Genomic DNA, 25,372 nt, shown 5'->3' on the forward strand with positions numbered 1-25,372 from the left:
CCTGCGTGTGTTCCGCCACTTACGGGCTGAAATCGACGGCCGCCTTACATCTACTCTCCGTCCTGGAAATTAGCCACCTTTTCAGACTCGATACCCTCTCAGGGCCTTTGTGTGCCATCCCCATCTTATTTCCGGGCGACATGCCCGTTCGGCCTCGGTCGCCAAGGGCCGCCCTGACCAGAGGGCTCAGCCACCTCGTGTGCCCTGCAGGGGGCGTCAGAATCTTTTCACATGTGGTTTCGAAGGCGGATTTATTGCCACGTGCCCAAAAATCAGTGGCATGAATCATGTTACTAATTAGCAAGAAATTTGCAGTGTCTTTGAGATGTTTCTCTTATTTAACTGGAAAAGTGCCTTTCCACCTGTTGACCTTATAGGAAGCATGGAACCATAATAATACGGGGTTGAGGGAGATTTTTTGCTTCTATGTTTTCTGTATGAGTGTTATCTAATTTTTGGTCACTTTGTTTTGACCGTGTTTTGCTTAGAGCCAAATTCCAGGAGTGGAGACAGCTAGAGATTGAGATGTTGCCCCCCAGTCCCCATTCCCTGCCATCCTTTGGTCTTAATTGAAGGGAGTTCTCAGAGTGCTTATTGGGTTCACTTGTGAACTATAAACTTGGATTTCTCCCCTCCCCACAGTTACCGGTATTGTAAGAACAAGCCGTATCCAAAGTCTCGTTTCTGCAGAGGTGTCCCTGGTAAGTAGTGGGAGAGTTCCTAAACTGGTTTGGCTGCACTGACTCGGTTACCTCCGGTGCCCCTCCCCCACATACTTACCTCCATATTTTTCAGATGCCAAGATTCGCATTTTTGACTTGGGGCGTAAGAAGGCAAAAGTGGATGAGTTCCCACTGTGTGGCCACATGGTGTCAGATGAATACGAGCAGCTCTCCTCTGAAGGTGAGGCCGGATTCCTTGTTAATCCCATCCTTTCTAACTGCTCCCCTCCCCCACCAGACCCAGAACAAACTGCACCAGATTCACCATTTAATCAAGAGTATCTGATGGCAAGCCTTTTTATGAAGTTCACCCAGTCGATACAGATGTACACTGAGGGCCAGGGACGGTTACAGTAAGTGGCTCTGTCCTATCTTGTCTCACTGCTGCCTCCCACCTGCCCCCAACCTAGCCCTGGAGGCTGCCCGAATTTGTGCCAACAAGTACATGGTGAAAAGCTGTGGCAAAGATGGTTTTCACATCCGGGTGCGGCTCCACCCTTTCCATGTCATCCGTATCAACAAGATGTTGTCCTGTGCTGGAGCTGACAGGTGAGCTGGGTCCTGGGTGTCTGTCTTTTGAGGGGTTTTCCCATAACTTGAGGCTCTTGTTTGCCTTGTTTTTTCCATCGGAACAGAGATGGTCTCTCGTACGGGACTCCCCCATAATAAAGCCAAGTTAAAGGTTCCCAAAACAAAAGGTATCACGACGAAGTCTTAGACTCTGGGTGACAGGTGGAGGGAGGTGCTTCTGAGGGAGAGGCTTTAATCCTGATGATACCCATCTGCCAGCAAGCAGGTAGCTGAAGGAGCCACCAGTTGGAAGGCTTTCAGCTGAGCCCAATGACACCTTGTAGGGGCTGCCTAGTCTTTTCAGGTTTTCCATTTTCTGCAGCCAATTAAGCCGACTGTGCTCTTTTCCCATGGGGCCCAGTGTGCAATGGCTGCGAACAGCAGCCTCCTTGGTAGTGTATGCAGCCTGTTGGTTGTACGGGTTGCCCTAAGGGACCTTGGAGACAGTTTTTGTTCCAGTGGACATTGAGGGTTGGCCTCATGCTTTCTCCAATCTAGGCTCCAGACAGGTATGCGGGGTGCCTTTGGAAAGCCCCAGGGCACAGTGGCCAGGGTCCACATTGGCCAAGTCATCATGTCCATCCGTACCAAGTTGCAGAACAAGGAGCATGTGATTGAGGCCCTGCGTAGGGCCAAGTTCAAGTTCCCTGGCCGCCAGAAGGTAAGTTGTGCCGAAACCTTGGTCCTGCTTTACTTGCCCCGGTCAGTGTCCAGGTTTCCTGATTTCGTTATTTTCATCTTTCCATAGATCCACATTTCCAAGAAGTGGGGCTTTACTAAGTTTAACGCGGACGAATTTGAAGACATGGTGGCTGAAAAGCGGCTCATCCCAGATGGCTGTGGGGTCAAATACATCCCTAATCGTGGCCCCTTGGACAAATGGCGGGCTCTGCACTCATGAGAACCTCAGCACTGCCCTTCCCCATTCATGCCCACCAATAAATCCTGCTTCCTGTCTGTTTGTCTTTGCCTCTGGATTCAATGGTGGTGGGCTGGGAGGGGGACTCGAGAGTCACTACCTTGTCTTTTCGGAAGACGGTTGACGAGCTGGCCAAGGCCAGCAAGGAGACAGACCTAGCGACATGGCCTGGGACCAGCATCCTCTCAATTGTCCGGTTGGGACTTGGACTTGGACTTGGACCTGCCTAGATCAGAAGCCTATCAATTCAGGTTTTCCCTGCCAAGTTCATGCTGTGATTAGTTTAGTCCAGTATAGTCCAGTGGATGCTGCCTTAGTAAAGTGCCCTGCCCAGTGATGAAATAGGGCTGGTGGCCTAAGGTTGACCTCTGGCTGCTTGTGGAATCTTTCCCCACGGGTCCCAGACCAGCAACATCACTGGAAACAGAAAGAAGTGAATCAGACCAGGCATGGTTCCAGCCATGTTTTAACCAGCACTCGAGGAGACCCGGTCCTCCAGTTAGCCCTTGAATAGTTTTCCTGTGTTGGGAGTTGTCCAGCTTTGACCCACACCATCCACCGCTCCTGTGGCCTCATTTCTGGGTCCCTCCTCACCACCCTGGCCAGTGTCCCCTGACCTCGAGCTCCCCCAGCTGAAACAGCCCATAGGCTTGGCAATGAGACAGTTGGCAAGTATGCAGCTCCCCTGGCCTGGAGCTCCTGGTGTGCTGGCCGGCACTTCTGAGGGCCAGGATTACAAGAGCAGGAACAGGCTGGGTATCCGTGGAGCAGCAGAAACAGGCCTGGGGAGTTCTTAGCAGGCTGGATGGCCTGGGGCTGCGCATGCAGAAGGGGATCTGGTTCCAGAGCCGTGCACGGTGGCCCCAGAGCTGCTGTGTACTGCTTCCTGGAGCTGGACTGTGCTGCACTTAATCCCTGTGGCTCCTGAGAGTCCTTTCGTAATCATTACTTCCAGCCATTTATGAAGTTTAAAATGACCTTTATTTTTGACCTTGAGGTGGTTCTAAACCATAAACATTTGTGCTTAAGTGGCTCTGATGTCTTGCTAATGGGCTTTACTGAGCACTGCTCTCTGGAAAAGAGCTGGAGAAGGAAGGGTTCTGTGATACCAACACCCCAAATAGGATCATTGTTGACATTTTGCTATGTATCCTATCATGTATCCCCTTTGGCTGAACAACCATGTAGCCACACAGTTGCTACCACAGTTACACGGTAAATGCTACATATCTTTTCTGTAAACCTGAGCCCTGCCAGCCACTGGACTGACCCTGCGCCCTGGGCTGCAAGAAGGTTGCAAATATGGGCTCCTGCAGCAGGCACAGCAAGCACGGGGCTGTTTGAAACATTTTCTGTTCTCTAGTTACTATGTGTATGTGTAAACTGCTTCTCAATCCTTGTATTTGCTGTAGTCCTAATACTGATGTAGATGAATCCCGTGTGCAATGGAAATGGCCCTTTGACGTATCAGCTACACGTATGCGATATCCCTACAATTTAGCTTTTTGTGCTCAATGTGTAAGTTCCCTTTTTGTCATAGAATAAAAATCTTTGGGTCTGTTGTGATTCCCTTTTCTGAGACCTGCAGTTTAGCCAGAATCACCAGAGCCCTCTCTCCTCCTCCCCCTGCCCCGGAGCCTGCTCTATCCCCACTCCTGACAGTAGCTGGGGACACAGTGGCATGGGTCTAGCCTCAGGGCCCCTCCCTGCCTTCCTCTTCTACATTCTAATGCCAGCCAGGAGCCCAATCAAAGAACGCAAGCCAAACCTAAGAAGAGACAGATGGAGGAGAGCCACAGTCCAGTGGGGCAGAGCTCTAGTCAGATGGAGGAGGGCTGCAGGTGACGCCCTCAGGAGTCTCTGGACCCCAAAGCCGTCCGAGAGCAGATGGCGGAGACCAGGATTTGAGTCCTGAAGGCAGCACCGTTCTCACGTCTGTAGGCAGCAGGCCCAGTTAGGGAAGCAGCAGCAGCAGCAGCAGCAGCAGCAACAGAGCGGTGGCCAGGCCGAGAGGCTGGACCCTGCGTGCCGCCCGGCTCAGCTCCACTTCCACAGGGTAGTGGTCGCTGACGTTGAGGGCCTGGGGGGCGGGCAGCGAGACAGAGCGTCAGTGCCAGGGCTGAGGCGCTTCCCTGGGAAGCCGTTCCTGTCTCCCCCTTTACCTCCTCCTCGGTGAGTCCGAAGCTCCCGGGGAAGTCAAAGGCGGCAGCGGAGCGCAGCAGGCTCTGGCAGCGCTCGCCGTGCAGCACGATGCGGTCATACGCGCAGTGGGTGCTGGCCCGCACCGTGGTGTCCTCCCCGTCGGGGATCACCCAATGGAAGCCTTCCTGAGTCCGCAGCACCAGCTCACCTATGCGCTTTTTGGTCAGCGAGCCGCAGTCAGCGTTGAAGTCCCCAAGCAAGATCATGTCCTGGAGAGGGGGTGGCGGTCAGGCCGGGCCACCCAGCCATCATGTCCCCGGCCCTCCCGCGCAAGCTGCCCCCGCCCTACCTTGCTCTGCCAGTGCTTGGAGACGTCCAGAAACACATCGTACAGGGCGTTCAGCTCTTTCTCCACGGTCTTCGGACTGGTGTGCAGCGGGACCAGCACCAGGCTGGGGAGGACTGCAAGACCCCGGGGACGGAGGACTCACATCCTCTCCTGGCCACTGCCCACCCCGACACTTCTCAGTAACCGAGCGCTTAGTAGAGCCAGCCAGGTCCTCCTTCCAGCTCCCAGATAGCAGGGTCACCCCTCTCCCCTTCCTACCCTTGCTGGGGAAGGTGAACCGGGCCACAAAGGGCTCCCGGGCGAAGAGATCATCCTCGTCATTGTACACGTAGGAATCCAGGACCTGTGTCTTGTGCGACCTGGGGGAGCAAGGGATGGGAAGCAGTGGCCTCACATCATGGATTCTGGTTTGCAAGTGGCCACAACCTTCCTCGCCTTTTTCCTAGAACCTGTTTTTTATTGAGCTAGAATTCACATACCTGGAAGTTACCTGTTTAAAACGCACAATTCAGTGGTGTTTAGTACATTCACAGGTTGTGCAACCATCACCACAATCAATTTTAGAACCTTTTTATGGCCCCAAAGAGAAACCTTGCACCCGTGGCAGCCGCTCCCCAGTCCCCTCCTCCTCAGCCCCCCCGGGCAGCCACTGATCTACTTTCTGTCTCTGTACACGGATACTGCCTTTCATTTATCCAGTGCGCAGCCGATGGACACTTGCACTGTCATTTTTACTTTGGGGCCGTTACGAGCGTTCCCATGTGGCTGTGCTTCTGTCCCCCCTCCGCCATTACTTTGAAGTGAATTCTACACATCGTATGATTTCATCTATACAAATAGGCCTCCTGACCTGACCACTCCCCTTGCCCTCTCCATCCTGACCCTAGAGGGCTCTGCCGCCGCCAGGCTGTCCTAAGGACTTCGGGCTGTCTCCAGAAACCGGGCCTGTCCAAGGCCCACAGGGAGCCCCTGTTGTTGGGTCTCTTCCCAGAAGTGTCAGCCAATTCCCAAAGAGGACGCCAGCCTTGCCCTGAACCGCATTCCCAGGTTCACACCCAGCTGCGCCCACCTCGGGCGGTGCGTGCCGGCGCCCGAGTTCCTGGCGCCTCTCGGCCCTGCGGAGGGCCCCACCTCTGTGCACGGAGAAGGCAGGCCTCTTGCTGTAGGGACATATGGGCACCAGAGCTGAGTAGGGCAGAGGAGAGTAAGATCCCCAGGTACAATCAGTGAGGAGAAAAAGTGCAATGAGAAGGTGAGGGCCACCCCCGGGGGGGAGCACCAGTTGCCCCCGCTGCCCTCCGCGCTTACCGGTAGACGTACACGTACTTCTCCATGTACGTGCTGCGCCCCAGCGAGGGGCTGCTCAGCAAGGTGTAGGACCCGGACTCATCAAATCTGCCGCGATAGGGAAAGCCAGGCTCAGGGACCCTGCGGCTCTGGTCGGGGCGGATCAGACCCACAGAGCCCTCCTCACCGATTGAGTTCTCGAAGCAGGAGGGACATAGCACTGCCAGAAGAGTCCACTACTTCCTGAAGCACCATGATATCACAGCGAACCAGGATCTGCAGGACACCAGGAGGGCCAGCCCCACTCAGCGCCGGCGACCCCAAGGGGAAGGTGTGGTCCCTGGGGAACTGGCACTTTTGTGGCCAAGGGTGCTGTGGCTCTCTGGCTGAAGCCCACAGAGAGCACTGGGACCAGAGAGGACCTGGGAGGACACCGAGTGCCACCCCATCCACACCGCACCCGTATCACAGAGGAGGAGACTGAGGCCGATGACAGGGAAGGAGCGTGCTCCACATCTCCAGACCCATGTCTCTTGTTGTCCCCTCTTCTCTCGGAAATGCCCCTGGTCAGGCAGGGCAGGGGCTTCGGGCTGTGGGCACAGCTTTCCTTCAGGGATGAACGTACCCGGACCAACGTGTCCATCACATGTTCCCTGGCCGCCTTCGTGAGCGTCAGCCGCTGGGCATTGAAGGCACAGATGCGAAAGGCCTCGACCCCACCGGGCAGGAGAAGCAGGAGCACCGCCGGGTAATGCATGGCTGGGTGTGCGACGCCAGGGCCCTCGAGGGAGCCCAGGCTGTCCCAGGGTACACTCCCAGCTAGGCTCGGTTCTGCTTCTGGAAGGACATGGCAGTGGGGGACAGAGGAAGTGACGCCCGTCCTGCTGCCCAGCACCAGCCTCCCGGAGCTGCCAGCATTGCAGATCTCCCGCCTTTCTCCCTGCGGACACTTTCCAACATTGGCACATATGGCTTGACTTTCACGCCTAGTGTGGAGCCCAAGGAGGGGCTTGAACTCGCGACCCTAACGTCAAGATTTGGGCTCAGATCAAGAGTTTGATCCTGCTTTCAATCCTTTCGCATATATATCCAGAAATGGAACTGCTGGATCATACAGTCATGCTAGGTTTAGTTTTTTTGAGGAGCTGCTATACTATTTTCCATAGTAGCTAAACCCTTTTTTTGCATTCCCACCGGCAGTACACAAGAGTTCAACCTCACAGTTAACTCCAGCTTTTCACCATCATTAGCAGTAGGAGGATCGCCTTCACACAGATCTCTTTCCACTTGTGAGATGATATCAGCAGAATTGTTGGGTTCAAGGGCGTGTACATTTAAAATGATCTCAGCTATGCCAAATCACTCACTGCAGTGTGTGATGGGGCCCCTTTCCCACACCCCCGCCACACTGGATACCCCTTCTTGTTCATCCTGCCAGCTGAAAGGCCCCTCTTTCGCAGCGTCTCTTGGTTAATCTTTGTTTCAGATGCACCCAAACTTTGTCCTGTCACTTGGGCTCAGCCCCTTGCTCTGTTCCTGCTCTCTGTGACATTCTCAGTAAGCAACATTAAGTCCCTCTACTTCTGTCTGCCTCCTTCTCTCTGTCACCTTTGTAACTAAACTCAAGGGGTTCGCCACTTGGGGTGCGCCGAATGGAACACAACCTGAGGAAGTGTTGAAAGCAAAGAACTGTTTGCTTCTTGTTACAAGTAAGGCGACAGGGAGCTAGCTCCAAAAGCACTGTCTCCCCGTGGGGTTAATTCAGGAAGCTTTTATCCAGTGTATTAGAGGGTGGGGGCAGGGAGCTGGCAGAGGGACTTTTGGTTCAATTGTGTGTGCCTAGCATGTCGACATGCTAGTGCACACATCTGTTGGAAAAATGGTGGAAAACTCTGCCTATGGAAGATTTTATATTATACAACTATAAATTTTATATTATAAAACTAATTTTTTTAATGTTTATTTTTGAGAGAGACAGAGCATGAGCGGGGGAGGGGCAGAGAGAGGAGACACAGAATCTGAAGCAGGCTCCAGGCTCTGCGCTGTCTGCACACAGATGTGGGGCTTGAACTCACGAATGGTGAGATCACGACCTGGCCGAAGTCAGACACCCAACTGACTGCGCCACCCAGGCGCCCTTAAAATTATTATAATGAACTAAAGGTAGTTATTTTAAGACAACTTGGGGGGGGGGGCTTCTGTGGTCAGCTCCGATCCAGCCCCAAGTGGCTCACGTGAGGAGCTTCGAGGCGAGACACAGCCAGCAAGGGGCTATGGGGCGAAACACCTAGCTAGCTGGGTGTCTCCTTGGCTGGAACTGTTGGTTCTGGAAAACAAACCATATTCCTTCTCTGCTTTTGTCCCTTCCCCTCCTCCCTTCTGCTCATAACTTTCTGCCCTCTTATTTGAGTAACTTCCCACTGCATCCTAGCTAAGGCTTTGTCACCTTCCCCCTCGGGCTCACTTTCTGCCTCAACCAAGGCTCTGCCTGTCTGTATTTCTCCCTGTCTCTTCTCTGTTCTCCCCTCTTTGTCATGCAGTCTCTGTGCATCTCCTTCATATTCCTGGCTGGGCCGAATGCCTGTCTCTCCCTGGCCACCTGCTCTGTCACTCATGCTGGTGGGGCGGGGGGGGGGGGGAAGATGGGGGCTGCCCTGGTTACTATTCTGGGATGTATGTGGACATTTGAGCAGCCCTGGGTGGTTTAGGGAAGGCCTGGAGGCTCTGGGGCCAAGGGTCCCCACAAGGGCTGAAGGCAAGAAGAACCGGAGAGTGACTGTTCCTGGACTCGGCCCAAAGCCCAACCCAGGCTCCCAACACCAAGCCTTGGCCACAGCCCTGGGGCACCCTTCCCCTTTCACCCCTCTCCCCAGTCTGGGGGCAACTTCCTCCCTCCCTCTGCTTAGAGGGCGCCCATACCTACTCAGACTAGCTCAGGTCCACGCGTGCCTTGGCTGTAAGCAGGCCAGCAGATCACCACACCCTCAGGGAATCGCAGCAGCTCTCTGGGCAGGAACCCGAGGGAGAAAGGAGAAAAGAGGAAGAGGCGGCCTTCCCGACCCACCCGTCCGTCCGGGTCAGGCCGTCGCCCCACCCTTCCTGGAGCTTGGGCTCTTCCCCGGGCTGGGCCGGCCCCCCGACCCCGCCTTCCCTGACCCGCCTGGAAGCAGGCGCTGGCAGAGGCCGGGAGCTGTGGGCGGATGACAGACCTGTGAGTCACAGAGGGTGATGGAGCCTCAGCATTCCCATAACGAGTGGTTTCCTGTGCCAAGGCCGCGCGGCGAGGAGGAGCTGCTTGGAGAATGCAAACCCGGAGCTGTGCTCTCCCGGGCCCAGCGCTCAGCCCCTGACATGGGCTGCCTCCAGGCATCCTCTGGCAGAGAACAAGCGAGAGCTGGAGCTCGTGCCCAACGTAGCCTGGGCACCCGAGCACAAGAGCTTTCTCTCCACGTCCTCAGGCTGGTTGTCAGGGTGGGTGCACACTCCTAAGTGCTCTGGAGACCCCAAGTGAGCGACAGTCAGCGCGGGAACTGGGCACCACTGCAGTCAAGGCTGGACTGAGGAACTGTCCCCAACAGAAGGGGAGAACAAAGCTGGCAGCTCGGTGTCCCGTTTGGTCCTGCACTGTCGCTGTTGGGACGACCAGGGGATTCATTGGAGTCTGTGGCCTGGCGGCGGGTCCTCACTGATGATTGCAGTGTGGTCCCGTTGTTGGCCGGACCCATGCGCATGAGCACATTAGGATTGCAGTGGTGATGAGAACACTAGAAACACTGTTTTATTCATTAATCAACTTAGTTTTTAAAGTTTATTTATTTTGAGAGAGAGAGAGAGAGAGAGAGAGAGTCCGAGAGCACTTGTGAGTGGGGGAGGGGCAGAGAGAGAGGGAGAGAATCCCAAACAGGCTCCTCGCTGTGAGATCATGACTTGAGCTGATACCAAGAGTCCCACGCTTAAACAATTGAGCCACACAGGCTCCCCAGAAGCATTTTTAAAAATCAATAAAACTGTGCTTCAAAATTTAAAAAACACGGGCATCTGGTTGACTCATAAGTGCACCATGTGACTCTTGATCTCAGGGTGGTGAGTTCAAGCCTCATGGTGGGTGTAGAACATACTTAAATTAAAAAGGGGCGCCTGGGTGGTTCAGTTGGTTAAGCATCCGACATTGGCTCAGGTCATGATCTCACAGTTTGCGAATTCAAGCCCCTCACTGGGCTCTGTGCTGACAGCTCAGAGTCTGGAGCCTGCTTCGGACTCTGTGTGTCCCTCTCTTTCTCTGCCCCTGTCCCGCTTGCACTCTGTCTCTCAAAAGTAAATTAACATTAAAAAAAAAAAAAAAAGGAATAGGGGCACCTGGGTGGCTCAGTTGGTTAAGCATGCAACTTTGGCTCAGGTCATGATCTCACCGCTGGTGAGTTCGAGCCCCACGTCAGGCTCTGTGCTGACAGCTCAGAGCCTGGAGCCTGCTTCCGATTCTGTGTCTCCCTCTCTCTCTTCCTCTCCCCTGCACGTGCTCTCTCTCTTTCTCTCAAAAATAAATAAACGTTAAAAAATTTTAAAAAAAGGAATAAAAACAAAACAAAAAGACTGTTTAACAGATATAGGGCTTTCTTCCAGGGTGATAAACATGTTTTGTAACTAGTTAGAGATAGTGGTTGACGGCAGTGGGAATGTACTGACATAAAATACTATATTACATATATTATGCAGAGTATTTCTTTTATTATATGCCATATGTTGCTGCATATACATTACATATTACATCTACACATATGGTACAAATCTGTACTATTTTAATCCTTTAAAATTATATAATGTAACATGTATAACATCGTATATATGTTGTATATATAAAATACGGTATATAGCAGAAATCGGTATCAAAACACCACAAAACGGCGAATTCCGTTATATAAATTTTGCCTCCATAAAAATAAAGGGGAAAAAAGCGAAAGTAAGGTCCCCGCCAGCTCCGACCTTTAGCGGCGTTGGCTAATTGTGCTGCGTAGCCCAAATCGCCTCTCGCACCTTTCTGTGGCCAAATTAAGGGGACAAAAAGGGAGCGCGCACTCCAGCGGCCGGGACTCCACCTCGCGCTGGAGCGGGGCGGGGCGGGGCGGGGCGGGGCGACGCAGCCCGCGGGCCCGCCCACGCTGCCGTCAAGCGGCCTGAGAGCGTTTTGCGACAGGCAGCCGGGAGCTGGGCCCCGTCGCTGGCTCGCTTTCCGGCCGGGGCGCGGGGCGCCTGGGTGCCGCCGCCGGCCCCTCTCGCTTCTCCCTGGGCCCCCTGGCTCCTGACCCCGGTGGCGGCTGGTCTGTGGCGAGAGGTCGGGCCGGGCCGGCTCTGGCCTGACCTGCGAGGTGACCTTGGTCGAGTCCCCGGTCGCGCGGAGCCGCGGCGCCCGTGTGTGGCGCGGGCCCGTCAGGGACCCAGTTCCCCCGCGGCCGAGGACACAGATCTAGAGCGCCCCCCGCCCCAGGCTGCCCCGTGGCAGGGGAAGCGCCAGGCCGCCTGGGGCGGAGCGGGGGAGCTCGGTCTGGGTGGGGGAGATGCCACTACGTGTGAAATGGCCGTTCCCCGCGGTGCCGCCGTTCACCTGGACCCTGGCCAGCAGCGTCGTCATGGGCCTGGTGGGCACCTACAGCTGCTTCTGGACCAGTGAGTGGGCCTGAAGCCGAGGCAGGGTCGGCCACGGCTGTCCACGCCCAGCCAGAGTTGGGGTTCGGGGTTGTGGGTGCGGGCCGGGGCTACTTTGGCTGGGGGGAGCCCTGGGCCCCAGGGACAGCGAGGCCAAGACCCCTCCCCACAGTCCGTCTCTCCCCCCAGAGTACATGAACCACCTCACCGTCCACAACAAGGAGGTGCTGTACGAGCTCATCGAGAACCGAGGCCCAGCCACGCCCCTCATCACTGTTTCCAATCACCAGTCCTGCATGGATGACCCTCATCTCTGGGGTACCTGGCACCAGTGTTCTGGGCACAGGGAAGCATGGAGAGACCCCGGGAGGGCGCCAAACAAAAGCAGAACAAACTCCCTTCTCACAGGGCTCTGTACATAGCTCTGGCACTCCTGTTTCTGGGGTGTCCTGCCCCAGGAATCAAAATATGATTTCTGGCCTGGTCGGTATCCTCTCCGAACATGATTTGGAGACGGCCTCAGAAATTTGGAGGGAATGAGCAAGTGGGGGAGAGACTGCAGGGCAAGATGTGACGGCCTCTTTAGTTTGATGCATCAGGCCCGTGGAACCCTCTATCCTCTGTAAACCATTGAAGGTCCCACAGAGTAGTGGAATACATCTGAGAACCATAGGGTGTCCTGGCAAGGAGAGTCTAGGCTACAGGCTGGGAGACCTGCGTCCTGGTTCCGGGTTTGTTCCAGGCTGAGTTTGTACCTTTCAACTGCCCTCATTTGGGAGCCCACTTCGCCACCTAGAAGTTCCTGCTCTGCTGACTTCATAGTCTCCAGTAACCCAAATGGCTGGCTCAGGGGGTGCCCAGGGCCTGTACGGATGACTGCAGGTCAGACTGTCACGGGAAGTCAGTTGGTCAAATTGCAGCCTTTCCGAGCTCACCCTGGCCATCAGGCAGAGAAGGGCCTGTACGTTGCCACAGGCAGATCCCTGGAGGCCAACAAGGAGGCTTTAGAGCCATTCAGTAACCTGCACTCGGGTGGTGGCGCTAACAGTGGGGGGACAAGTGTACAAGAGTACACAGTGTCAAAATATATCAGTGTGGTAGGCAGGCCAGATGTGACTGTTAAGATACGGGTTGGGGTGGGAGAGAAGAACGAGCCAGGGACAACCTGAGGGTCCAGCCCAAGAGTCTATAACATGGCACTTTGGGCCACGTATAAATGGTAGAGCTGCTGCCCTTGTTCCTCATTTCCTGAAACTGGGAGCGAACAAGATGCTCCCTGCGGACAAGGCAGGTTGGGTCATGAAGCCTTTCCTTCTCTAGGGATCCTGAAACTCCGCCACATCTGGAACCTGAAGTTGATGCGTTGGTGAGGAGGAATGGGCCCCTCGCAGTGGGCCTGGCAGGCCTCACCCGTCTCTGCCCAGATTTGCCCTCCTCCTGCTCTGCCCAGGAGGCGGCGTCCAGCAGTACAGGCAGGGCACGGGGAGGGGTTCCACAGGCCCTCCTGTGCCGCGTTTCCACATCGCCACTGATGTCAGGCACCATGCTGGGGGGGACGGCAGGGCATTAGGGTGCAGGAGCCAGGGATGACTGCGTCTGTCCCTTCTTCAGGACCCCCGCGGCTGCAGACATCTGCTTCACCAGAGAACTACACTCCCGCTTCTTCAGCTTGGGCAAGTGTGTGCCTGTGTGCCGAGGTGAGCTGAGCCTCCAAGGAGGGGTCCGTGGGCGAGTAGATGCAGGGAGGCACTTCTGGGGCCTTTTTGGGCTTTATTTGCAACGGGGACTGTGGCTAGTGCTTCTGGCTTAGCAGCACTGGGCGTGGAGGGACCCAGCCAGGACACACAGCCTGGGAACAAAGGGAGCCGGGAGCCGCTGCTCCACTGGTGTGAGTCCCAGTTGTATTGCATGGCTGCCGCAGACGTGGCAGTGGCTGCCGGAGGAGTGATGGCTTCTTGGGGAGCACTCATACCCTGGGACTGCCTAAGGGTTGTGTGAAGCCGGGACTCTGGCGTTAGAAGTCACGAGGCATTGGCCACAGCCTCTTCCCTCAAGGGTGTTGCCAAGAGACCCGCTGATGGCACCGCAGCGTCATCGGTCTGTGATGGGCGCTGCGGGCTTTGGGGTAACAACCAGGCTTGCGAGGTGAGGGTGTGACAGATGTGAAGGTTCCAGAACAATCACGTTAAGCATGTTGGACTCTGTTCTGTCATCTGGGTAGTGATGCGCTTCCAAATCTGTTCTTCCCAGAGAGCACCCTGGCTTCAGCATGGCTGGTGGCTGCAAGCAGAGCCCGGTAGAGGCAGGGAGCCGGATGGGGGGCTATCGCAGTGATCCTGGCAGCAGAGCATGGTAGCGGGCCTCTGGGGGCCACTACAGACAGCTGGACAAGGGCAGCACTCTGGACACAAAGTTGACGGGACTTGTTGATAGATTGGCTATGGTGGAGGGGGGGAGGAGAAGACGGTCCACAGGTGACACTTGGTGACATCTGACGCTGAGCCACTGGGAGGAGGGGACGAAGGGAATGCAGTGCGGGGGTTGGGAGGGGAGGGGAGTTCCGCTGTGCACGTGTTTCACGTGAGGAGGCCGTACCCCGAGGAGGGGAGCAGTCCCGGAGGCAGTGGGACGTGCGGTTCTGGAACGCAGAAGGGCACTTGAGAAGATGTTGGGGACCCAATCAGCGACAGAGTGGCAGAAGTAGAGGAGAGATGGCAGAGAGGGAGAGCAGACAGAGAGCGGGGGCCCGGATGGCACCTCAGAGCACAGAGGGAGAGACAAGCCACCAAGGCAGCAAAGTGTCCTGTTTGTGGTCAAAGTGAAATGTGGTCAAATGCAATGAAGTTACCTCAGTCGAGGGCTTTTAACGCGCACTCCTCCAGGCCCTGAGAGCTACTGTAGGCACACAGCTGCCTTGAGCGCTTGCTCTTGCTGCTGCCTTTGGAGGCGACTTCGTTTCTCTAAAACACAAGCGGAAGCTACAGCGTTGCGGCTAGCGACCATGGCCTTGTTTACCACACCCCGCTCTCGGACATGGGGACTCTGCTCGGAGACTCCCGTCCCTGAGCCTCAGGTCGTCTCTTCTGCAAGCTCGCCCAGATGTCTTCCGTGTGCACGTTTCTGAAACGTTTTACTTATTTATTTGTTCTTTTTAATGTTTATTTGAGAGAGAGAGCACGCACAAGCTGGGGAGGGGCAGAGAGAGGGGGACAGAGGATCTGAAGCGGGCTTTGTGCTGTCAGCGCAGAGCCCGACCCAGTTCTTACAAGCCGTGACACCGTGACCCGAGCCGAAGTCGGACGCTTAAGCGACAGCCACCCGGGCGCCCCCATTTGCTATTTTTAAAGTTTATCCTTTTTTGAGGAATCTCTATACCCAACATGGGGCTCGAACTCATGACGCCAAGATCAAGAGTCACATGCTCTTCTGACTGAGCCAGTCAGGCCCCCTCCATGTCCAATTCTTGTCTTGTTCTTCTTTTGGTCTGCATCCAAGTGCTATTGCACTATTAAAAACCGAAAAGAAAATCTTAGCGCTAAGCACTTTCAGTGAGAGAAGGTGGGCAGGGACAGGTTATTTATTAAACGTATTCGATGTGCAGCCAAGAGCTCACGTGGTAAAGCAAAGGAAGTATGTGGCATGCTTGGCTTTTGTATTCTAGAACATTCCATCCCCCCAGCATAGGCCTTATGATATGACATGAAGTATGGAAGTGGTGTTGTACAAGCTTTTCTTTTTTCTTTTTTCATTGAACTATAGTTGACACGTGTTACATTAGTTCCATGTGTACAACACGGTGATTGGAACTCTGTACATTATGCTGTACTCACAAGTGTGAATTTTGTGACCATACAACACTATCACAACACCATTGACTATATTGCCTATGCTGTGCCTTCCATCCACATGACTTCTATTCAGCCCATAGCTGGGAGGCTGTATGTCCCACTCTCCTTCATCGATTTTGCCCATCCCTCCACCCCTGCCCCTCTGGCAACCTCAATTTGTTCTCTGTATTTATGGGTCCGTTTCTGCTTTTTCTTTGTTTATCCATTTGTTTTGATTTTGATATTCCACACAAGTGAAATCATATGGTACTTATTTTTTTCTGAATTATTTCACTTAGCATGATACCCTCTAGGTCTATCCGTGTTGTTGCAGATGGCAAGATCTCATTCTTTTTTTATGGCTGAGTAATTTTCCACTGAGTGTGTGTGTGTGTGTGTGTGTGTGTGTGTGTGTGTGCGTGTGCGCCTGTGTCTGTCTACGTATACACCGCATCTTTATTCATTCATCTGTCGATAGACACAAGGATTGTTTCCCTATCTTGCCTATTGGAAAGCTGCAATGAGCAGGGGTGCATATCTTTTCAAATTAGTGTTTTTGTTTTCTTTGGTTAATAGGAGTGGAATTACTGGATCATATGCTATTTTTATTTTTAATGTTTTTTGAGAGAGAGAGAGAGAGAGAGAAAGTTAGTGAGAAGGGGGGGCAGTGACAGACAGGGACAGAGAGAGAGAGAGGGAGAGAGGGAGAGAGGGAGGGAGGGAGGGAGGGAGAGAGAGAGAGAGAGAGAGAGAGAGAGAGAGAGAGAGAGAATCCCAAGCAGGCTCTTCACTGTAGTACAGAGCCCAACATATGGCTCAAACTCAAGAACCATGAGATCACAACCTGAACCAAAAGCAAGAGTCAAATGCTTAACAGACTGAGCCACCCTGGTGCCCCTATTTTTATTTTTATTTTTTTGAGGAAGCTCCATACTGTTTTCCACAGTGGCTGTACCAATTTACATTCCCGCCAACAGTGCATGAAGGTTCCTTTTTCTCCACGTCCTTGCCAACACTTGTTATTTCTTGTCTTTTTGATACAAGCCATTCTGACAGCTGTGAGGTGATCTCTCATCGTGGTTTTGAGTTGTAATTCCCTGATGGTGAGTGATGTTGAGCATCTTTCCACGGGTCTGTTGGCCATCTGGATGTCGTCTTTAGAGAAATGTCTAGCTTTGTAAATTGGATTATTTGATTTTTTTGGTGTTGTGTAGGTTCTTTACACAGTTTGGATGTTTGGATATTAACCCGTTATTGGAAATATCATTTGCAAATGTCTTCTCCCATTCAGTAGGTTGCCTTTTCGTTTCGTTGATGGTTTCCTTTGCTGTGCTGTACAAAAGCCTTTTACTTTGACATAGTTGCAAGAGTTATTTTTGCTTTTATTTCCCTTCTCTGAGGAGATGTATCTAGAAAAAGGTCGCTAAGGCCAGTGACAAAGAGATTACTGCCTATGTTTTCTTCTAGGAGTTTTATAGTTTCAGGTCTCACATTCAGGTCTTTAATCCATTTTGAGTTTATTTTTGTGTATAGTGATAGAAAGTGGTCCCGTTTCGTTCTTTCGCATGTAGCTGTCCAGTTTTCCCAGCACTATTTATTGAAGAGATTGTCTTTTCCCCATTGTGTATTCTTGCCTCCTTTGTTGTAGATTAATTGATGACATAAGCATGGATTTATTTCTGGGCTCTCCGATCTGTTCTATTGATCTGTATGTGTTTTTGTGCCATACCGCTCTGATTACTACAGGTTTGCAGTATCTCTTGAAATCTGGGATTGTGCTGCTTCAAGATAGCTTTGGCTATTCGGTGTCTTTTGTGGTTTCATACAAATTTTAGGATTATTTGTTCTAGTTTTGTGAAAAATGCTGTTGGTATTTTGATATAGATTGCACTGAATCTGTAGACTAGGGTCATATAGATGTTGGAACAATATTAATTCTTTCAATCCATGAGCATGGAATATCTTCCGATTTGTTTGTGTCATCATCAATTTCTTTCATCAGTGTTTTGTAGTTTTCGGAGTACAAGTCTTTTACCTCCATGGTTAAGTGTATTCCTAGGTATTTTGTTCTTTTTGGTAGAACTGTAAATAGAATTGTTGTCTTAATTTCTCTTTCTGCTAGTTTGTTATTAGTGTATAGAAATGCAACGGATTCTATATGTTAATTTTGTATCCTGCAGCTTTACTGAATTCCGTTTATTAGTTCTAACAGTTTTTGGTGGAGTCTTTAGAGTTTTCTACATGTAGTATCATGTCATCTGCAAATAGAGACAACTTAATTTCTTCCTTACCAACGTGGATGCCTCTTATTTCTTTTTCTTGTCTGATTTTTGTGGATAGGACTCCCACTACTATGTTGAATAAAAGTGGTGAGAGTGACATTGTTGTCTTGTTCCTGGCCTTCAGAGAAAAGGTCTCAGTTTTTCCCCATTGAGGACGATGTTTGCTGGGGGATTTTCATATAGAAGGCCTTTATTATGTTGAGGTATGTTCCCTCTGAACCGACTTTTCTTGAGGTTTTTATCATGAACAGATGTTGCATTTTGTCAAATGCTTTTTCTACATCTATTGAGATGATCATGAGGTTCTTATCCTTCATTTTGTTAATGTGGTGTATTACATTGATTGATTTGCACATATTTGAACCATCTTTGCATCCCTGGAATAAATACCACTCAATTGTGGTGAATGATCCTTTGAATGTGTTGTTGAATTTTGGTTTCCTGATATTTTGTTGAGGATTTTTGCATTTACCATCATCAGGGATATCGGCCTATAGTTTTCTCTTTTTTTTGTAATGTCTTTGTCTGGTTTGGGTATCAGGGTCATGCTGGCCTTGTAGAATGTATTTGGAAGCTTTCCTTCCTCTTATATTTTTTGGAATTGTTTGAGAAGAATAGGTATCAGCTCTTCTTTAAACGTTTGACAGAATTCACCTGTGAATCCATCTGGTCTTGGACTTTTGTTTGTTGGGAGTTTTTGGATTATAGATTCAAATAATCAGTCACTAGTAGTCGGCCTGTTCAGCTTTTCTATTTGTTCCTGATTCTGTTTTGAAAGACTGTGTGTCTAGGCATGTATCCATTTCTTCTAGGTTGTCCAATTTGTTGGCATATGATTTTTCATAGTAGTCTCTTATAATCCTTTGTTAAATATATTTAAAAATTTTTTAAATTTATTTATTTTGAAAGAGAGGGAGGGCACACAAGCAGGGGAGGGGCAGAGAGAAAGAGAGATAAAGCATCTGAAGCAGGCTCCACACCAGCAGCGTGGAGCTTGATGTGAGGCTCGATCTCACAACCCTGGGACCACGACCTGAGCTGAAATCAGCAATTGGATGCTTAACTGACTGAGCCACTCAGGCGCCCTTCTTAGAATACTTTGTGTATCTGTGGTATCAGTTGTTATTTCTCGTCTTTCATTTCTGATTTTATTTATTTGGGTCCTCTCTGTCTTTTTTTTTTTAATGTTTATTTATTTTGAGAGAGAGAGAGACAAAGCAGGAACAGGAGAGGGGCAGAGAGAGAGGGAGACACAGAATCCGAAGCAGGCTCCAGGCTCCGAGCTGTCAGCACAGAGTACAACACAGGGCTTGAACCCATGAACCATGAGATCATGACCTGAGCCGAAGTCGGATACCCAACTGACCAAGCCACCCAGGCGCCCCCCCACTCTGGTCTTTATTATTTTCTTCTAAGTTTGGGCTTTGTTCTTCTTCTTCTAGTTCTCTTAGGTATAAAATTAGAGTGTTTATTTGAGATTTTTCATGTTTCTTCAGGTAGGCCTGTATCACTATACATTTCCTTCTTAGAACTGCTTTTGCTGTATCTCAAAGATTTGGGAGCATTGTAGCTTAGTATGAATTTTTATTTCAAGCTGGGTGCAGTTGCACCAGTGGCTCAGAAGGAGATGACACCTCTGAAGCCCACCCCCTACCAGTTAATGCTACCCAAAGTAGGGGAACCAGTGCTCTCACAATGCCCTGAGAAGCTGTGGTGGGTGATTGCTCCGCAACTCCAGCCCGTGAAGAAGCTGCCAGGCCAGGTCCCAATTGGGTTGGGTGGAGACCCCTGGATGCCCCACTAGCACCTTCTAAAGACTCGGCTTTGCAGAGAACAGGTTAAAAGTCCATTTCTTGGTGAACTGGCCTGACATAGTCCCAATGTGTGTCTCCTCCTCTATATGATATGGCTTTCCCTACTCAATAAGTCTGTCTGTCACTGTCCACTATATGGACAAGATCGAGGAGATTCTTAGTACGCGTGGTCACAGTGGTCTCCGAGGGACTCCCAGTTGAAAGCCAGTATATAGCATTAGGTATGTGTGTCTGTGTTGCTGCAAATGCCAGGCCACCTGGGTCTAGTATCATGGTCCCCAGGTGTCTCCAAGGTGAGTGTTACTAGCCTTAGGGCAGCTCCACTCCCCTTCTCTCAGCCTAGCAAGTCTGAGTTTTTCCCAACCCTCAGTGACACTGTGTTCCATTGAATGTTCTCCCTTTTCCAAGAGATCTCGATAACTGAGAGACTAGTTTCAGAGGGAGCAGAGCCCTGTGAGGAGTGAAGCGGTCAGCAGAAGGGAGGGATGGCAGTGGCCGAGGGCTCAGGCAGGGCAGGGAGGCCCAGGAGGGATGGCTGTGGGCACAAGCCTAGCCAAGACCCCAGGAAAGGGTTGCTGTCCAGGATCCTGGGCCCAAGCGAGGCTGGAGATCGTGAGTAGACTTGGTTTGCTCGAGCGGTGCCCTCCGGGCTGGGGGCAGCAGATGGGAGGCTCGCCATAAGGCTGGTGTGTCCCAAGGAGAAAGAAGGCTGCAGGAGCTGGAGAGGGAGGGAGGGCCAGGAGAATGCTGAGCAGATCCAGGAGCCCACGCGGACGCATTCTGTGGGTGTCTGTGGCTCAGTGCCCGAGGCTGTGGCGGGGCCAACAGGTAGAAGGCGGGGTGCAGACTGGTGAGGGAATCGCCAGTTAAGGATTTCAGTTGGAGACTGAGACAACGATGCTGCCTCGCACATGACAGGTACTTAGTTTAGAGAATATTCTGAACAAAGGATGTTGTCGAGGGCACAGCGCAACCGGAGCTGAGTCCCCAGAGAGTTCTCGGAGGATGTCCACGTGGATGGTGTGGTGGAGGATGAGGAAGTCCTTGAGCTGCTGCTTCATTCCCAGGGGAAGGAGGGAGCCCCGAGAGAACGGGGACTGATGGCGCATGCCTTCTCTTGGCAGGAGACGGTGTCTACCAGAAGGGAATGGACTTCATTTTGGAGAAGCTCAACCATGGGGACTGGGTGCACATCTTCCCAGAAGGTCAGTACAGTTGGCGGGGTTGCACACCACCCCAGCTGCCAAGCCTCATCTCTGTCCTCTCTCTCCACAGGGAAAGTGAACATGAGCTCTGAGTTCCTGCGCTTTAAGTGGGGTAGGCACTGCTGGCCTCGTGTGGCTGGGTCGGACGGTGGCAGATGGGGCAGATGGGTGTGTTGGTTGTAGTGGGAAGGGGGCAGGTGCTGAGACGAGGGCTCGACTGGCAGAGGAGCTAGACCAGGGGAGGTGGTTTTAACCGGAAGACGGCAGGGGTGGCCTGGCTGTAGGCTGGCGCTGAAGCTGTGCTCTTGCTGATGTTCCCGCCTCTCCCCGGGGCAGGAATCGGACGTCTGATCGCCGAGTGTCATCTCAACCCTGTCATCCTGCCACTGTGGCATGTCGGTGAGCACCTGTCTTGGGCCAAGGCTGTGGCCTGGGTGTGGGGGCGGGAGAGGAGGGGCTTCCCTAGGTCTTGGGGGTTTCCCCTGGCTGGCAGGGAGAGGGCCTCTGGGGTAGGGGGCCGGGGCTCCATCTGTTCCCAGGTCACCATGCTCTACCCCATGCCCGCTTCCTGGCCTCTGTCCACTGTGCTGCAGGAATGAATGATGTCCTTCCTAACAGCCCGCCTTACTTCCCCCGCTTTGGACAGGTGTGTAGGGGCTGTTGACCTTCGTGTGTCTGTCTGTCTACTGTGTGCGTCGTGTCTCCCACTCAGCACTGCTGAGGCCAGATTCAGGAGCTGAGCTTGAAGCTGCAGCAGGGGGACCGAGTGGAACAGAGAGAGAGGGACTTCCTGGCACCAAGGCCAGTAGAAGGAGAGCAAAAGAAATCAGGGTGGGTGGAGGCGGCGAGCCCTGGGGTTTGGATAAGACAGGACATTCAGAGCATGGACCGCAGGATTTGAACAGCACTGAGCCTGGCCACTTTGTCTTAAAGAGGGAGAGTGGCCGTGAGGGAGCATGCAGCAAGTTAGGGGCAGGACTTGGCTCCTGGCTATCTGGGGTGGTTGGGCCATGGCTGTGGGCACTCTCCCTGTTTCTGTCACCCACTGGTGGCTGGTCTCCCGGCAGAAAATCACCGTGCTGATCGGGAAGCCCTTCAGCGCCATGCCTGTACTTGAACGGCTCCGGGCAGAGAACAAGTCGGCCGTGAGTTGTCTCTCTGCCCTGCCCCCCCACCCCCCCACCGCTTCCCTTTGCCACCCGGCAGCTGTCTTAGCCTCTCCTGGCACCCTCAGCCTCCCAGGGCTCCTGGGCAGAGCTCCCTGAGGGCCGCAGGCCAGCCTGAGTCCTTCCCCTCAGGTGGAGATGCGCAAAGCTCTGACGGACTTCATCCAGGAAGAATTCCAGCGCCTGAAGGTCCAGGCGGAGCAGCTGCACGACCACCTGCAGCCTGGGAGATAGACGGTGCCCTCACTTCCTCCTGCAAGGGGGCGGCTGGCCCCCAGGCCCGGGACAGAGGCAGCTCCCACCCAGGGGAGCTGGCCACCGGCCGCCGGCCACCAGCCACCGGCGCTGTCTCCGGGCTCTTGCCCTGCACAGAGCTGAACTGGGGGACGGACTGATGTTTTGAGCAGATATGTTCTTTTAGACAGATTTGTGCACAACCCCAAACAGGGATCATGTCCCAGCTGGTGAGCATTCCCTCTGCTCTGAGCTGCTTCGGTTGAAGGAAGGGTTTCAGCTACTCCTCCCACTTGGCCACGAGAGGAGGATACAATTTCGGCAGGGACCTCCTTCCTCTCCCAGAGCTGGCGTCAGGACGGAGGGTACTTGAGTGGGGGCAGGTGGCCAGACCAGAAGTCCGCACAGGACTTCATGAGGCCCTTGGCTTGGCATCCACTCGATAGGCCCGATCCAGGAGCTGCCTCAGCACGTCCTCAGAGACGGCCGTTGGCCACCTCTTCCTTCCGCCCACACTTCCCACAGGCGTGGGGTCCTCAGGCAGGGCCCAGCTCCACGCCGCGAGCAGAAGGGCAGCCTTTTGCCGGAAGTGAAATCGAGCTGGATGGAGCCTGCGGCAAGGGCCTGAGACCCAACCACTCACCCGTGTGCCGGGGCCCAGCAACTGCTCTGTCTTTTCCACCTCCCTGGCATCACCAGAGACCCCTGGGGCCTGGGTTTTCATGTTTTGTAGCCAATAAAGCATCTGTGTCGTGTTTTACCTCTGGCCTCGTCATAAGGGTGGGGATGGGGGGAGGTGACCTGCTGGAAGGCTGGACCCTTAGAGCAACCAGGGCCCTTGAGCAGATGGGCGTCAAGCTCTCAGTGTGCACCAGTCACGTAAAACTTCAGTCGTTACCTGTAATCCGCATAACAACCTTGCAAAAGTAGGGATTAATCTCATTTTGCAAAGGAGGCAGAGCGAAGCTAATGGACTTGCTTCCAAAGCCGAATCGAGTAAGGTAAGAAGCAGCAGATAGCAATAGAATCCTCCCCGGGCTTGTTTCCAGGCGGGAGGAGGTCTCCAAAGGGCCCAGCAAGCCTCCACGAGCCACAAGTGCTTTGAGGGGAGGTGGGAAGCGGGACACCTTGATGGAGCCGGAGACCCTTGAAAGGAGCAAAGACGGGTGGAGGTGCTCTCTGTACAAGCAAAAGCAAATCCTCTGCAGGAAAGTGAGCTCGGTTTAGGTCTCCAGTTCATCCACAAGTTAAACTCAACCCAGAAGACTTCACAAAGGTCACCAAACATAGAGGGAAATGAAGCATTGTACTTACGTCAGCAGAAACAAGAACAGGTTGAAACCTGTGGGAACTTCTGAAATTGACAGGGTCAAACAATATGCAAAATAATAGAAATGTGGAAGAAAAAAAAGGTAGAACCTGATCAGGACGGCAATTGTGTGTGAATCTACTTATTTCAAAGTAAGAGGTTTGGGGGCACCAGGGTGGCTCAGTCGGTTAAGCGTCTCTTAATTTCAGTTCAGATCATGGTCTCCCTGTTTGTGGGATTGAGCCCTGCATCTGGCTCTGCACTGACAGCGCAGAGCCTGCTTGGGGTTCTCTCTCTGCCCTGCCCCCGCTTGCATGCACTCTCTCAAAATAAATAATTTTTCAATGTTTATTCTTTGAGAGAGGGGGAGAGCGAGAGCACGAGCAACGCAGGGACAGAGAGGGAGACACAGAATCTGAAGCAGGCTCCAGGCTCTGACCGGTCACCACAGAGCCCGGCGTGGGGTTCAAACTCAGGAACTGTGAAATCATGACCTGAGCTGAAGTCGGACGCTTAACTAACTGAGCTGCCCAGGCACCCCAAAATAAACATTTTTTTTAAAAAGGAGTGCCAAAAGGTTTTTTTTTTTTATTTTTTATTTCTTTTAACGTTTATTTATCATTGAGAGACAGAGCATGAGCATGAGCATGGGAGGGACAGAGAGGGGGAGACACAGAATCCGAAGCAGGCTCCAGGCTCCCAGCCGATGAGCAAAGAGCCTGACGCGGGGCTCGAACTCACAAACCTCGAGATCATGAAGTCGCCCCAGGCGCCCCAAAGGTTTTTTTTTTAAAGTAACCAGAAAGGAAAAAAATTACTTGTGGGGAGGGACACATACTGTTGGCTAATTTCCATTTGCAGGTCCAAATGTAATACCACTTTTTCATATATGTCCATTTGAACAAACAACTACAGATATTTACCATATAGATGTTTCTGCAATTAGGTTTTTTCATACAAATTATTTTTCAGAGTAGTTTTAGGTTCACGGCAAAATTTGGCAGGGTGCCTGGGCGGCTCAGGTCATGATCTCATGGTTCGTGGGTTCGAGCCCCACATCGGGCTCTGTGCCGAACTCTTGCTTGGAGCCTGGAGCCTGCTTCAGATTCTGTGTCTTCTCCTCTCTCTTCCCCTCCCCTGTTGCGATCTGTCTCACTCTGTCTCTCAAAAATAAATGTAAAAAAAATTTTTTTTTTAATTTGGCTTGTCATGTGATTGTGAAATCTACAAATACCATTCACCGTATTAACCAAATAAAGGAAAAAAACCCATGTGGTTATTTCAATAGATACAGAAAGAGTACTTGATAGAGTATTCATAGTTTAAAAAAAATTTAGCAAACTATAAATAGGAGGGAACTTTCCTTTTTTTTAAGTTTACTTTTGAGAGAGCTTGTGTGTGCACAAGCAAGTGGGGAAGGGGCAGAGACAGAATCCCAAGCAGGCTCTGCACTGTGAGCTCAGAGCCTGATGTGGGGCTCAAACCCACAAACCATGAAATCATGACCTGAGCCAAAATCAAGAGTCGGATGCTTAACCGACTGAGCCACCCAGGCGCCCCTTACCACAATTTTAAAACTCAAGATTTTAAATGTATATTTGTTTATTTTGAGAGAAGAGAGAAAGGGAGAGAGGGAGGCACAGAAAGAGAGAGAGAGAGGGAGAGAGAGAATCCCAAGCAGGCTCCGCCACAGCAGTGCGGAGCCCGATGTGGGGCTCAAACCCACCAATCGCGAGATCATGACCTGAGCCGAAATTAAGAGTCGGACGCTTAACCGACTGAGCCACCCAGGTGCCCCTAAATAATCAAGATTTTAGAAATAATCTGATCAATATAACAAGTTGATTCTAAAGTTTATATGCAAGCACAATGGCCCGAGAAGAGCCTCTTGAAAGAGAAGAACGAG

The 25,372-nt window shown here is 52.4% G+C and overlaps 3 protein-coding genes and 1 non-coding gene across 4 annotated transcripts; 3 read left to right on the forward strand and 1 right to left on the reverse strand.

Moving 5' to 3' along the window:
- Positions 1–613: 613 nt before the first annotated feature.
- Positions 614–2,250, forward strand: RPL10 (ribosomal protein L10; the record flags this gene model as incomplete). The annotated part of the gene is made up of 5 exons (XM_049643320.1): positions 614–701; positions 796–903; positions 1,133–1,271; positions 1,791–1,953; positions 2,041–2,250. Coding segments are annotated over 5 exons (651 nt in total), but the record flags the coding sequence as incomplete, so codon positions are not given.
- Positions 1,609–1,741, forward strand: LOC125932462 (small nucleolar RNA SNORA70). Its single transcript, XR_007460623.1, has one exon. It is a non-coding gene; the product is annotated as a small nucleolar RNA SNORA70 (small nucleolar RNA).
- A 919-nt stretch (positions 2,251–3,169) lies between the features above and the next one.
- DNASE1L1 (deoxyribonuclease 1 like 1) lies at positions 3,170–9,153 on the reverse strand. Its single transcript, XM_049644493.1, has 8 exons — positions 8,913–9,153; positions 6,615–6,826; positions 6,177–6,265; positions 6,011–6,097; positions 4,961–5,061; positions 4,703–4,815; positions 4,374–4,622; positions 3,170–4,291 (listed from the first exon to the last, which is right to left on the reverse strand). Exons 2-8 carry the CDS (start codon positions 6,744–6,746, stop codon positions 4,166–4,168), a joined length of 897 nt encoding a protein of 298 aa, XP_049500450.1. The 5' UTR covers positions 6,747–6,826; positions 8,913–9,153; the 3' UTR covers positions 3,170–4,165.
- A 2,024-nt stretch (positions 9,154–11,177) lies between these two features.
- Positions 11,178–22,917, forward strand: TAFAZZIN (tafazzin, phospholipid-lysophospholipid transacylase). The gene is made up of 10 exons (XM_049644495.1): positions 11,178–11,650; positions 11,819–11,947; positions 12,950–12,995; positions 13,241–13,326; positions 20,677–20,757; positions 20,828–20,869; positions 21,094–21,156; positions 21,351–21,403; positions 21,825–21,902; positions 22,056–22,917. The coding sequence occupies exons 1-10, from the start codon at positions 11,542–11,544 to the stop codon at positions 22,155–22,157; spliced, it is 789 nt and encodes a 262-aa protein (XP_049500452.1). The 5' UTR covers positions 11,178–11,541; the 3' UTR covers positions 22,158–22,917.
- Positions 22,918–25,372: the final 2,455 nt, after the last annotated feature.

Source organism: Panthera uncia, chromosome X (genome assembly GCF_023721935.1).
Source record: "Panthera uncia isolate 11264 chromosome X, Puncia_PCG_1.0, whole genome shotgun sequence".
NCBI classification, from domain to species: Eukaryota; Metazoa; Chordata; class Mammalia; order Carnivora; family Felidae; genus Panthera; species Panthera uncia.